Genomic DNA, 12,367 nt, shown 5'->3' on the forward strand with positions numbered 1-12,367 from the left:
TTTTCAGTGGAGGCCTGGGGAGAGATGCTCCAGATGCATGTCTTTGTACTTTGTACTTCTGGTTCTGGCTCCCATTGGACCCTTGAGATTTGAACCAATAAAAACACATTTAATAACTCTTAGTAACTCCTACTCTGATCTGTCCCTTAGCATTGGAGATTCTGGAGCCAAGAATTCCATGATTATCTTATCTGATCCGAAGACTTGGCCTTCGTTGACTCTGATATCATCTTTCATCCATCTGGCACCAACCTTGTTAGAGCCAGAAGGATCTCTGAGGCATAGCTTCAGTGCTGGGTTCAGGGGTAGCAGTTAAAATCTGAGGCTTTTGGAGCCATCCTCCCCCTTAGGGATTCAATGCTAGACAATTTGGCTGTGATTTCTGGATCAAGGCATGGTCGTGTGGAAGTCTTGCCTTTCTCCAGGCAGGTGGCTTTGGCTCCTACTGGAGTGGTCCTGAGCTCTCTGTTGGCTTCTGCATTTGAGGCAGTGGAGAGAGCTCTCCACATTACTGGAAATAGGACATCCTTACCCCCTCTGGTCCTGCCCCTCATGAACTGTCTGCCCTGGGTCCTGAGTCTGCTCATTCTGTCCCTTCAGCACAGCCAGCCCATTCAAGCCTGTAGACAACCCTTTTACAAGGCTCACAACACACTTCTGGGACATCCTCAAATCACCACCATAAAGGTGTTCCCAGAAAGCATAAGTGCAAGAGGAGGGCACATTGCTTCCCCACAGGAATTTTAAAAGAAGACACTGACTTCAATAAAGTAGGGCATCCCCCACCTCCCTACATGAGGATATTTCATTTGGAGAAATTCTTGAGCTTTTAAAACGGAAAGGTAGTTGGTCTTCCGAAGTGTGGGGAGTCTAGGACACTGAACAGATTTGGGAAGTTTTGCTTCAGTGACCTTTGCTCTGTGGCTTTTGAATTACCTGGCATATTTTGCAAGGTTTCAGGGGGATTTGATGAAAAAGCTTACCAAATCCCTATTAGGCTATAACTTGCAGAGGAGAAAAACACTACCTCTTTTCAACTGGCCACCATTAAGTGCCTGTCAAATGCCTCTATGCGTCTGATTTCACATGCTATGTAAGGTGTTTTGAAATCAGTGAGATACAATGGATGTGCCTCTGCAACTTTGTGGAGCCCTAGAAGATGTCCTTCATAAGTGTACTCTTTGAAGGATCTACCTTATTTGGACACAAAGTTAGAGACTTTCTCCAGGAGTGAGCAGGATGGAAAAACTGTATCTGCCATAGGGATATGTTTTTCTACCCCTCAGAGTACCTTTTCAAGAAACCAAAATTAAAGGGGCAGGAAGATGTAGTTCCAGAAATCACAAGGGATTTCTCAGGATTCCTATGGAGACAGATCCCCCCATGGCAGAGGGCAACTCTAATGGAAGATTTCACCCACACTGCAAAGTGGTCCTGCAAAATGAATGCTTCAGAAGTATCTTTTCAGAGAAGCCTTTCCAGCACCCCTGAACAGTTGCCCGACTGCTACATTCTGGAGGAGTCGGGGGGTAACTTATCTTTGCAACTGGAGGCCTGGACATCCATCAGCAAAGACATCTGGATGCAGAAATAATTATCAGAGGTTATTACATTTCCATTTCCTTCCTTCCACCCATTCACTCAAAAAAAAACCCTGATATACTGTTGTCAGAGAAAGGAAGCTGCATTAGAAATAGAAAAGCTGTTCATAAAAAAGCCTTCCAAGAAGTCCTACCAGACCAGTAAGGGTTCAGGATTTACTCAGGATTCGTTTTGGTGCCAAAGAAAACTGGGTCTTCAGGCCAATATTAGACCTAAGCTACTTTAAGCAATTTGTTAGACAGCTGAAGTTCCAAATGGTTACAGTTCAGCCCATAAACTTTATTTTGAGGAAGGATGATTGGATGTGCTCCATAGATCTTCACTATTCCTACTATCACATAAAAAGTAGACAGACAATACAGGAGAGATACCTTCACTTCTGCCTGGGGGAAAGACATTATTAGTTTCAGTCACCTTGTCCTTTGCTCTAATCACATCCCCCTGGGTGTTCACCAAGTGTATAGCAGTGGTTGCAGCTCACCTGAGATTGCTGGGATTTCTAGTATTTCCTTACTTTGATGACTGGCTTCTCATTGCTCCCAGAAGGCATCTGTGGATATTCACCAGGAACTACCTGCTCCAATTATGTTTTTGCTTAGGCATCACATTCTACTACAACAAATCTCATCTCTCTTCCACTCAAACCCTGGAGTTCATAGGTGGTCATCTGGATACAGTTTCTCAAGTGGCACAACTCCCTCAGTTCAGACTATCCAAGTGAAGTCAGTCCACACTCCTTTTGTCTCTTAAGTCACCACCAGCCAGGTTGGTCCTTCAGCTTCTTGGTTTAGTGGCAGCCTCTATAACTCTTCTACCTCTAGCCAGATTCTATATGAGTGTACTGCAGTCAACCCCAGTACTGTGGTCTATGAACTGACATCTCATGACCTTGTCCATTCGAATAACAAAGATCTGGAAATAGCATGCCTCCTGGTAGATTCATACACCAGATGTCTCTCGGGGCAGTCCCCTTTTTTCTTACCTTTGCACAAGGCCATGGTGACCATGGTCATTTCCTAGCTGGTGGGGCATTACATGGGACAGACAGTCCAAGGCACATGGTCCCCTTTAAAGGCCAACCTTCACATCAGTATCCTAGAAATGAGGAGTTCTCCCAACATTTTAGATATTTTAAGACATCCTCCCCTGAGAGACACTTATCATACAGACAGACAACATGTCCGTGGTATGTTACAGGGGGAACCCGTTCTTATCCATTATGTCGGCAGGTAATGAGAGTGTGTCAATGGGTGATCTCTTCCTACTTCTTTCTTTTGACAACATACATACCAAGGAAGTTCAAAGTCTTAATGGATAAACTGAGCAGATCTATTCTGCCTCATGAGTGGTCTCTCAATCCTTCAGTGGCGGAAAAGATTTTTAGTCAGTGGGGCCAGCCATGCTGCAGTCTCTGCCTCTGCCCACAGTTTTAAATGCAGCAGGTATTTTGCCGTAATCCCCCCCCAGGGGGGAGTCACTGAGAGACAATCTGGTTCACAATTAGCCCTCCAGTCTCCTTTATGCTTACCCTCCTACTCTCCTCATGTCAAAATTGTTACAGAAAGCATGTCAGTCGAAGAGCAGGGAGATCCTCATTGCCCTGTTTTGGCCTCATCAAGTATGATTCCCCTACCTGTGATCTCATCTTGTATACCCTCCTTGGGATATGGATCCCTCTCCAGATCTGCTGTCTCATCCATTTGGACTATCTCACCCAGACATACAAGCCCTGAAGCTGACCACATGGCTTCTCCACTTTCAATGATAGCTAGACAATCCAGGCTTTCTTTCCAAGTTCTGAGTATCATTACTTCTTCCCAAAAGGATTCGACTAGGAAGATATACAAGAGCAAATGGAAACGATTCTCTAGTCTGCCCAGTGAGAGACACCTAGACCGATTTTGGCACCCATTTCAGAAGTATTAGATTTCCTGGCCCCCATTTTCCATAACAGCTCAAGTTACTTCATAATCAATGTACAGCTGGCTGTGATCTACAGTTATCATATAGGTCATGATCACTTATCATTGGCATCCCTTAAACTATGCAAAGCCTTCCTCAAAGGTACCTTTTTACTCATACTACCTGTTAAGGATCCAATCCCTCAGTAGGATTTCAATATTCTTCTACAGGCTTTTAATTCAGTATCAGTTTCCAGTAGCAAATGCTGATTAAAAATTCTTGTCCTGGAAAACAGTTTTTCTAGTTGCTATTACATCAACTAGACGAGTATCTGAACTCCAGGCTTTATCTTTTCGGCCACCTTATGTTATCTTTCATAAAGATAGGGTTTCTCTTCACAACAACCCTTCTTTTCTTCCAAAAGCACCTTCTGAGTTTGTCCTTAACCAGTCCATAAATTTACCAGTTTTCTTTCCAAAGTTTTACAGTAAAGGAGAGTATATGCTTCACTTATTGGATGTGCACAGACAACCAAGATTTTATCTCCATAGAACAAAAACTTTCATGAAATCTGATCAATTGTTTGTTTCATTTTCTAGAGCTAAATTGGAGTGATCTGTGTCAAAGGTCACATTAGCATGGTGGCTCACTGACTATATTTCTTACTTTTATAAACAACAATGTTTGTTCCTGGCAAAGCCACTATGAGGTCATTCCACAAGATCCATATCCACTTCTTCTGCCTTCCTGTCCAGAACTTCTATAGATGATATTTGTGCTGCTGCTACATGGTACAATGCTCATACCATGATAGCTCATTACAAATTGGATATCTTTTCTAGGAGCAGGGCAGCCTTTGGTTTTGCAGTACTCTAGAATATCCTTCCATGAAACCACGCTAGGGTTATACTAGCTGGGTAATCTGTCCCAATGGTTGAACAGACAAAGAAGTCAGCATTAGATACAAAAGTTATGTACTTACCATAACTATGCACCTGTGTAGACTGTTTTCATCTTTCCTCAACCTACCCTTTCTCCTTTCACCCTTCCTTTGGTATAAGATACTACTATGGCCTCCTGGTATGACCTAGAGGTATATTCAATGAAATAAAAAAGCAAAGTGGAGATTCAGCACAGCAGGACACAACACAGCACAGTTCAAGGTTTATTTGATATAAAAGTTAACACTTTCACTGTAGTAAACTGCTTCATCAGACAAAAAAATGACTAACATAGAGCATTATTTAAACTAACAATATCCAATAGGAATCAGAGATGCATTAGTGAATAACTAAACATTTAAAGAAGCAGTACACTAGTGCTTCAGAGATCTTGCTCTCAGGAAAGGTTTCAGTGATAGTGTCATTAATTCCAGGACTACAATCTGCTTTAAAAAACAATATCCATTTCTGCTCACATTCCTGCGTTTTGTTTCTTAAATCACCCCATCTTGTACCAACTTCGACTAACTCTTAAAATAAAAAAAACTTAAATGTATGCTCTGAGTTAGTTTGCTGGACATGTTTTGCCAATGTACTGGTGGCTTTGTTGTTCTTAATATCCTTATAGTGTTTTAAGACACGTTCCTTAAGTGATCGATTGGTTTTACCTATATAATAGGCTGCACATCTGTTGCAGTAGCAATAGTAAACTACATTTCTGGAAGTGCAGTCAGCATAAAAAGAAAAATCAATGCCATACCCCAGTATAGGATGTATAAAGTGTGACCCACTATGTATGTGTTTACATGCACTGCAGTGCCTACAGGGTAAGTGCCTTGCCTTTGGGAGACAACCATTTCCTTAGTCTTATTAGTCTTATAACAAAGCTGTCTCCTTAACGACAAGGTATATTCAGTTGGACTTTTTCCCTGTCTGAGATCTAGATACATTTACATCATGCTTCTACGGTTATATTTTAACCTTTGTGAGTCTGTTATCTTTCCTGTATAACTGATATGAAGGAGCAAACTTGATCTGGGGTATTCTGGGGCTTGAGTAGGATTATAGATAAGGGGAGGAGCTTGAGATACAGATCCAAAGTCTGAGAAGTGGCTGAAGTCAGATCCGAGGTCAGATCTGAAACCCAATGACTGAGGAAGTATGAAAACACAGATGCATCATTATAGTAAGTACATAACTTTTGTTTGCTTTATGTACTACTGCCATTTTTAGCAAAAGAATTCTGACAGAAAATGGAAAAGCCGACATAATGACAGTATGAGTAGTTTTTGCCAAAGGTAAATATTAGCCTTCTTGCTTTATTTGTTCTGTATGTTTCTTTGCAGCAATGAATTTGAGGTTGGTGTGCCCGGTCATAGCATCAGCACAGCAAATACATACAGATGGAAGGTATCTGCCTTTGGACCCTGCAGTTCCACATGTACTACAGGTGCACTTCTAAAAAATGTTGCATGATTTTTTTACTCACATAACTTTATTATATATGTTGATTGCAGAATGGTATGCAAATAATCTGTCCTCACTATAAGATCCTTAAAAACCTGTATGACTTCAGTAGTTGTGTGTAAAATGGAAGATTTGCTTTGTACAAAACTGAACATGATTTTAGCTTTAAATGCTAATAGCTTGCAACACATTAGCTTTTTTAATGTGTCTTTTCTGAATAGTGTTTTTTGTACTATTTCTTAGCTAATAAGTTTATATGTGTGACTTTTTTCTTAGGATAAGCATAGTGTGTGTTAAGTATTTGTAGTTGGTGTTCTTTAGAAATTTTCTGACATCAAACAAACCTCAATAAAAAATGCTTGGCTTACGGACAAAAAGTTCCTCCTCAAGACCTGCACTCTCTTTTTGTTTATTGTTTAGGTGCTGTTCACCTTCGAGCTGACTGTGACATTTGTACTGCTTTTGGGACCAGGCCTATTCATGGCAGGAAATAAAAAAATATTTTAAAAGGATTGCTTCCCCCTCAGACAGGGTTTTCATGTTCTTCCTCTTTAACTATTTCTTCTGCTCCTAGGTCAGCTTCAGCTTCTCCAAACAGTAAAACAGAAAAAGGGAAAGAAAAGGAATGAAATAAGCCTAAGGAGAAACACAGAGAAGGAGAAAAGTCTACAGAAAAAAAGATCTGAAGAGAAAATGTTAGAGGAAAAGAGATCTAAGAAATCAAGGAAAGGGTCCCTGGATCTGACCAATCCTTTGAGTTTGGCACTGAAAACACCAAGGAAGTTGGATCCACCAGCTAGTCAGATCCGAACTCCCTTTGCTTGAGCTAGATTTTCAATGGAGCCAGTGACCCCTTGTTTCCATTCACCTATCATACAAGAAATACATTTTTCCTGGCCTTCATGAGTAGTATCATCATTGAGGTTGGTTTAATCTACCAGAAGCCTTACTGAAATGGACATCAGCTGTATAATAAAGACATTCTTAAGGACACAGATCTAACTGGGAGTCCTCCTGGTGCCATCCTCAAGGGAAGCTCCAGGTACAGGCCCATTGACCCCTTCACCCTTTTTTCTGTACTGGTCCACTTTTCAGATTTGGTTCCGACAGGTCTGAATCCTTCCAGTGCACCTCAGTTGGATCTGACAGTTCAGAGAATGTTGGTGTCAGCTATATCCCTTACTTTCTTGACTCAGATTCTTTTAGATTGAGATGAGTCTTACAGCCAAAGTGTCAGTGTTAGTTCCTGGTGGTGGAGTCAACCCCAAAGTTTTCAGAGCCATCTCCTCCTCTCATGGCCTCAGCACTTGATAGTTTGGGTCCGAGGTCATCCTTAGAGCCAACCTTGATTGGACCAGGAAAAGTTCCTGAGACTTTAGATAGGGGGAACACTTCCTCAGTTTTGAATGTGAAGTTGGCTTTCCAGGTGGTTGAAAGGGCCTTGGTTGGGTAAAGAAGGCAGGTGCAGACCTCGAGTTCAGATCCTTCCTGACCCCCAATGGATCCTTTGACTTATTCCTCTCATTCTGATCAACAAGGGCAGTCATTACATATCAGCTTCAAGGGTACTCGACATTCGAGTTCCCAGTCTGATTCGGACCTGTCTCCAGAAGGACCCTAGAGCCCAGCTCCTAGGAAACAGACATGCAAATGGAACACCTAGACTCCTCTCCTGAGTCTGTCACTGAAGAAACAGATTTGGATGAAGGTGAAAGTCCCCCCCCCCCAGATCTATCCTCAGAAGATGTCATATTTGCTGACACCCTAGAATTGATGTAGCAGAGGGTGAGGGAGTTGTCCACTGAACCCCCCCCCTTCTCCAGATGAATCTGTGTTTCTCAAATCTTTCAGCACTGGCTCATTTGCATTGTGGCTGGTACCTCTATGGATGCCCTTATAGTGAAGGGAACCACAAAAACCCTGATTATGCAGTCCATCGCTGCCCCTGGGGCAATGACCATTTGAGTTACCTCCCTCTCTGCCTTGGGGTAGGGGTCTGTCTCTTGAAGTGTTTTGGTGACAACCCTATGGTTTTCTGAAGCACATCTTCTTACCACCCTTCTGGTTCCTGGAATAGGTCCTCTGAGAGGCAGAAAAACAGATTCCTACAGCAAAAAGGCTTTTACCATCCTGCTCACTCCTAATAAGTGTTTTATTAACTTTTGGTCCAAATAGGATGGGGCATTTAATGGCGCATTAATAAAGGATGTCTTGAAATCTTCTGTAAAATTGCAGAGGTGCATCCAAGCATGATGACGCATGGCAATTCCTGTGCCTGCTGCTCTTGCCGTACCATCTGCTGCATTAGAAAGCAGGCACATGTCCACATTAGAAGTGGACTGTAGGGTAGACAATTGGGTGTCCATTGTTTTTTGAAAATCTGTAGCAAGTTACTCGAAAAGGACTTGGAAATTTCCTTGGTTTGGCTCCTTTGAAAAAGAGTCATAAGTGCAAGGTAATTCAGTGCCCTGAGTGCAAACGTCACCAAAGCATAAGTCAATTTGTCTAGTCTGTCCAATGCCCTTGACTCCCTGTTAGGGGATGAAAAGAAGAACTCTCCCCAGACAGTTCTTTTTTGTGGCTGCTGCTATTACCATGGCATCTACTGGTAGTCCCTTAGTCCAATGTTTTTTGGCACTACTAAAATCTTGTAAGGTTTTTTTAGGGATGGGTTTTGCCATGTCAATGTCCTTTCATGGAGGGGGAGTTTCCATATTTCCATATTTATCAAGGATATCCACACCTCCAGGTTAGTGGCATTGCACGAAGTATCGGAGACCATCCATGTGCAACTAACAGTGGGCAAGACTGCTTTTCAGTTTATAGCATCCTACAGACTACCCTCTCAAAGTCAGGAATCACACTCAGCTTTCCTGAAAACATTGGAGAACATGAAGATCTCTCTGAACACCATTATATTGGGCGACTTCAACTACCCAAACATTGACTGGGAGCACTACTCAAGCCCCAGCACCTTAGCCCAAAGGTTCCTGGAAATTATGAACTCAAATGCTATGGAACAATTAGTCACCACTCCCACAAGAGGGGACAACATACTAGACCTGATCATTACCAACATGGGGACTCTATGCTCCACACCAGAAGTATATCCCTCATTGGTAAGATCAGACCATAAATTAATTTCACTGAATGTCCACATCCCGACCCCACCCCCAGCCCAGAAAACCACAATGAAAAACTTCTCAAAAGCGAACTTCTCACTTCTCAAAACCGAAGTGGAATCCTTCAAGGCCCCAGGGTCAGTGGAAACTACGGCCCAAACTGCAGAATCCTATATAAACGCATTCTACGGACATCTCCAGGAATGCATGGATCATGCTGTCCCAAACAAAACCAAAACCCAATCATCCAAAGGCAGGCGTCCAGTCTGGTGGACCCCTGCCATAAATAAACTGTACAACAGAAGGAGGAAGATACTACATGATAGAGCAAAATCCCTAATAGGGAAGGCATCTCTGATCAGTACTAGCAAAAAATTACGATCCCTCATAAAATCCTCCAAGGCCAGCTTCGAGAGAAAAATTGCACAGGACACCAAAGACAATCATAAGGCTTTTTTCAGTTATGTTAGAAACCTGGGATGCAACTCCCAGACTTGTTCTGAGTTGATTCTAAATGACAAAAAATACACTGAACCCACAGACATCGCCAATATCCTGGCAGACAGGTTCAGTGCAAACTTCTCCACCCCCCCCCCCCCCAAAAGAGCAAGTACAGAGAAAGTTATTAGGGACCTGGGGACCCAAGTTGATAGCAATCTCTCCTTTGAAAACCACATTGCCAAAGTGGTTAGAAAGACCTTCTACATAGCCCACCTCATCATGAAGGGTTTCACATCTAGATCAAGAGAGGTAATCGTGCCCTTTATTCATCCCTCATCAGGCCCATCATAGAATACAATGCCCCTTTTGGGATGTACCTTACCCGACACCTGCAGCAATTAGAAAGACCCCAAAAGTATCTCACCAAGAGGATCAAGGGTCTCAAACAGATGCCATATGCTGCTCGGTTAAAAAAACTCCAGCTCTACTCAGTTGCATACCGCCTACTTCGAGGCGATCTATGCCTGACATACAAAGCTATGTCAAATCCAGAATTAATGGACATGCTCCACCTCAGTAAATCTAAATCCCTTAGAGCCACACACTCGAGGGACTTGAACCTCAGCACAGAAATAAATAGAACTTGCTGGAAGGATAGGTTCATAACCCAGAGGCTCCCTTCGCTCTGGAATAGAATTCCAGTTCATGTGAGGCAGAGCACCTCACTGAATCTCTTCAAGAAGAATCTCGATAGGTGGATGGGGGATCATAGGTTTGTCCCAGGAATTACTCCTGTGTCACTATTAGACAGAGGCACAGTAAACTAAACCTTAAAAAGGGCACAGTATACTCAAATCAAGGGGTGGCGTAAGCCATACAGAATCAGGCTAGGCTTATAATTGCCCCAGGGCAGATAGCCTAGTATGAACCTATGAACCTATGAACCTATGGCTGCCATGCCATGATAAACCCTATTAATGCTCCTAAAGGGTTACCCAACTGCCGCACAGGTAGTTTGGGGGGATGGTGCTTAACATTACACCCATAAGCCTAGCAGATCATTACATTAGATTCCTGGGTGCTAATCACCAGAGGCTACACCATTCCCTTTTCATACTCTCCAAAAAAAGAGGTTAAAGATTCCCAATATTCCATCCAGTCAGTTGGAATATGCAGCAACAGAAGATTCAAAGTAGATAGAAAAACAAGAGTAATCCAACAGGTCTCCCAGATTAGTTATGATCTGAAGTCTATTACAGGTTCTTTTTAGTTCAGAAGAAAACAGGGGACCTCAGACCAAATTTGGACCTCAGCCACATCAAATAATTTGTGAGACAAACAAAGTTCCAGATGGTCACATTAGTCCATAATACCTCTGTTGAGGAAGGATGATTGGATGTGCTGTACAGATCTTCACAACACTTGATATCATATAAAGATAAAGAGGCAATCCAGGAGATTTCTCTGTTTCTGGCTATGGGCCAGTCATTTCCAGGTCAGAGCACTGCCTTTCAGTCTCACCATTGCCTCAAAATGTTTACCAATATATGGCAGTGGTAGCAGCTCACCTCCAACTGCAAGGGATCCAAGTCTTCCTATATCTAGCTCCTAACTCTTACTTCCAGTGATCTACTGGTACAATAACAGGCACTACTACTCCACCTTACAAATCTACTAGGGATCATAGTAAATCAAGCAAAAAGCCAACTGTCTCCCACACAGCAGATATAGTTTATAGGATGTCATATCAACACAGTTTTTCATATTGCTAAACTTCCAGAGGCCAGGGTGAGATCCTTAACTTTTATGTCCTCTCAGGTAGTCCAACATCTCCTTCCTCAAGCAAAGTTGACTCTTCGGTTGTTATCGTTAATGACCTCTACCATCACATCACTTTTGTTCCACTTGCAAGATTCCACATGAGAGTGTTACAGTGGACCTTCTCAGTCCACTAGTCACAGAATCTACACCCCCTCCTTGCCAGAATTCATCTCATACAAATTTGCAGACATCATATCAAATGGTGTATAACCTCCCCATCAGTCACAAATGGGAGACCATTTTGCTCAGCACTTCCCTGGACCCCAGTGGCCATAGATGCCTCCCTTCTAGGGTTGGAGGAGCATTTTGAGGGGAAAAATGTTCAAGGTATCTGGTCAGCTGTAGGGGCCAAACTTCACATCAATATCTTGGAGATGATAGTGGTCCTCCTAGCATTACAAGCTTTTCAGAAAAACCTACTCAGGTATGTGATATCTATCTAGGTGGATGGACAAACAAGGGGGAACATGATCATACCCACTTTGCCGTGGAGTCCTTGAGAGTATGGCAATGGGTGATGTCTTCCCACCATTTTCTGATAGCAGTGCACATACCTGGGATGTCAAATATACTAGTAAACAAGTTGAGCAGGTCAATCCTATTGCCTCATGAGTGGTCTCTCAACCAGACAGTGGCAATGGAAATTTTCAGCTTCTTGGGCCAACCTTCCTGTGACTTCCTTGCCTCATACCTGAACATAAAGTGCAGCAGTTACTTTGCCCTAATCCCGCCACAGGGACAGTCACTGAGAGATGCTCTAATCCAGAATTGCCCTTGGGTCTCCTGTACACCTTTCCCCTATATCACTGTTGACAGAATTCATTCAGAAAGCCTCAAGGTACAAAACCAGGATAACCCCCATTGCTCCTTTCTGGCACTGCCAGGTTTGGTTCCCCTTCCTTTGGCCTCATTTAATACCTGCCTTTGGTGTTGGATCCCATCCCGGATCTTCTGAGTTACCCATCTGCGTTGCATCTGCCAGATCTATAAGCCCTAAAGTTGACCACATGTCTTTTCCAATTTTGATGATAGCCAGAGATGCCAGGCTTTCCTCAGCAGTGGTTCACATTA

The 12,367-nt window shown here is 42.8% G+C and overlaps 1 protein-coding gene across 1 annotated transcript in view; it reads left to right on the forward strand.

Moving 5' to 3' along the window:
• The window catches only part of LOC122808344 (ADAMTS-like protein 2), a 1,521,014-nt gene that overhangs the window by 952,163 nt on the left and 556,484 nt on the right, over positions 1-12,367 (forward strand). The window contains exon 11 of the mRNA XM_044079311.1: positions 5,792-5,895. Within this exon, the coding sequence (XP_043935246.1) occupies positions 5,792-5,895 (104 nt within the window). The remainder of the gene's footprint in view (positions 1-5,791; positions 5,896-12,367) is intronic.

The sequence above is a fragment of the Protopterus annectens genome, chromosome 8.part0, assembly GCF_019279795.1.
Source record: "Protopterus annectens isolate FY-2018-M chromosome 8.part0, PAN1.0, whole genome shotgun sequence".
Lineage (NCBI taxonomy): Eukaryota > Metazoa > Chordata > Ceratodontiformes > Protopteridae > Protopterus > Protopterus annectens.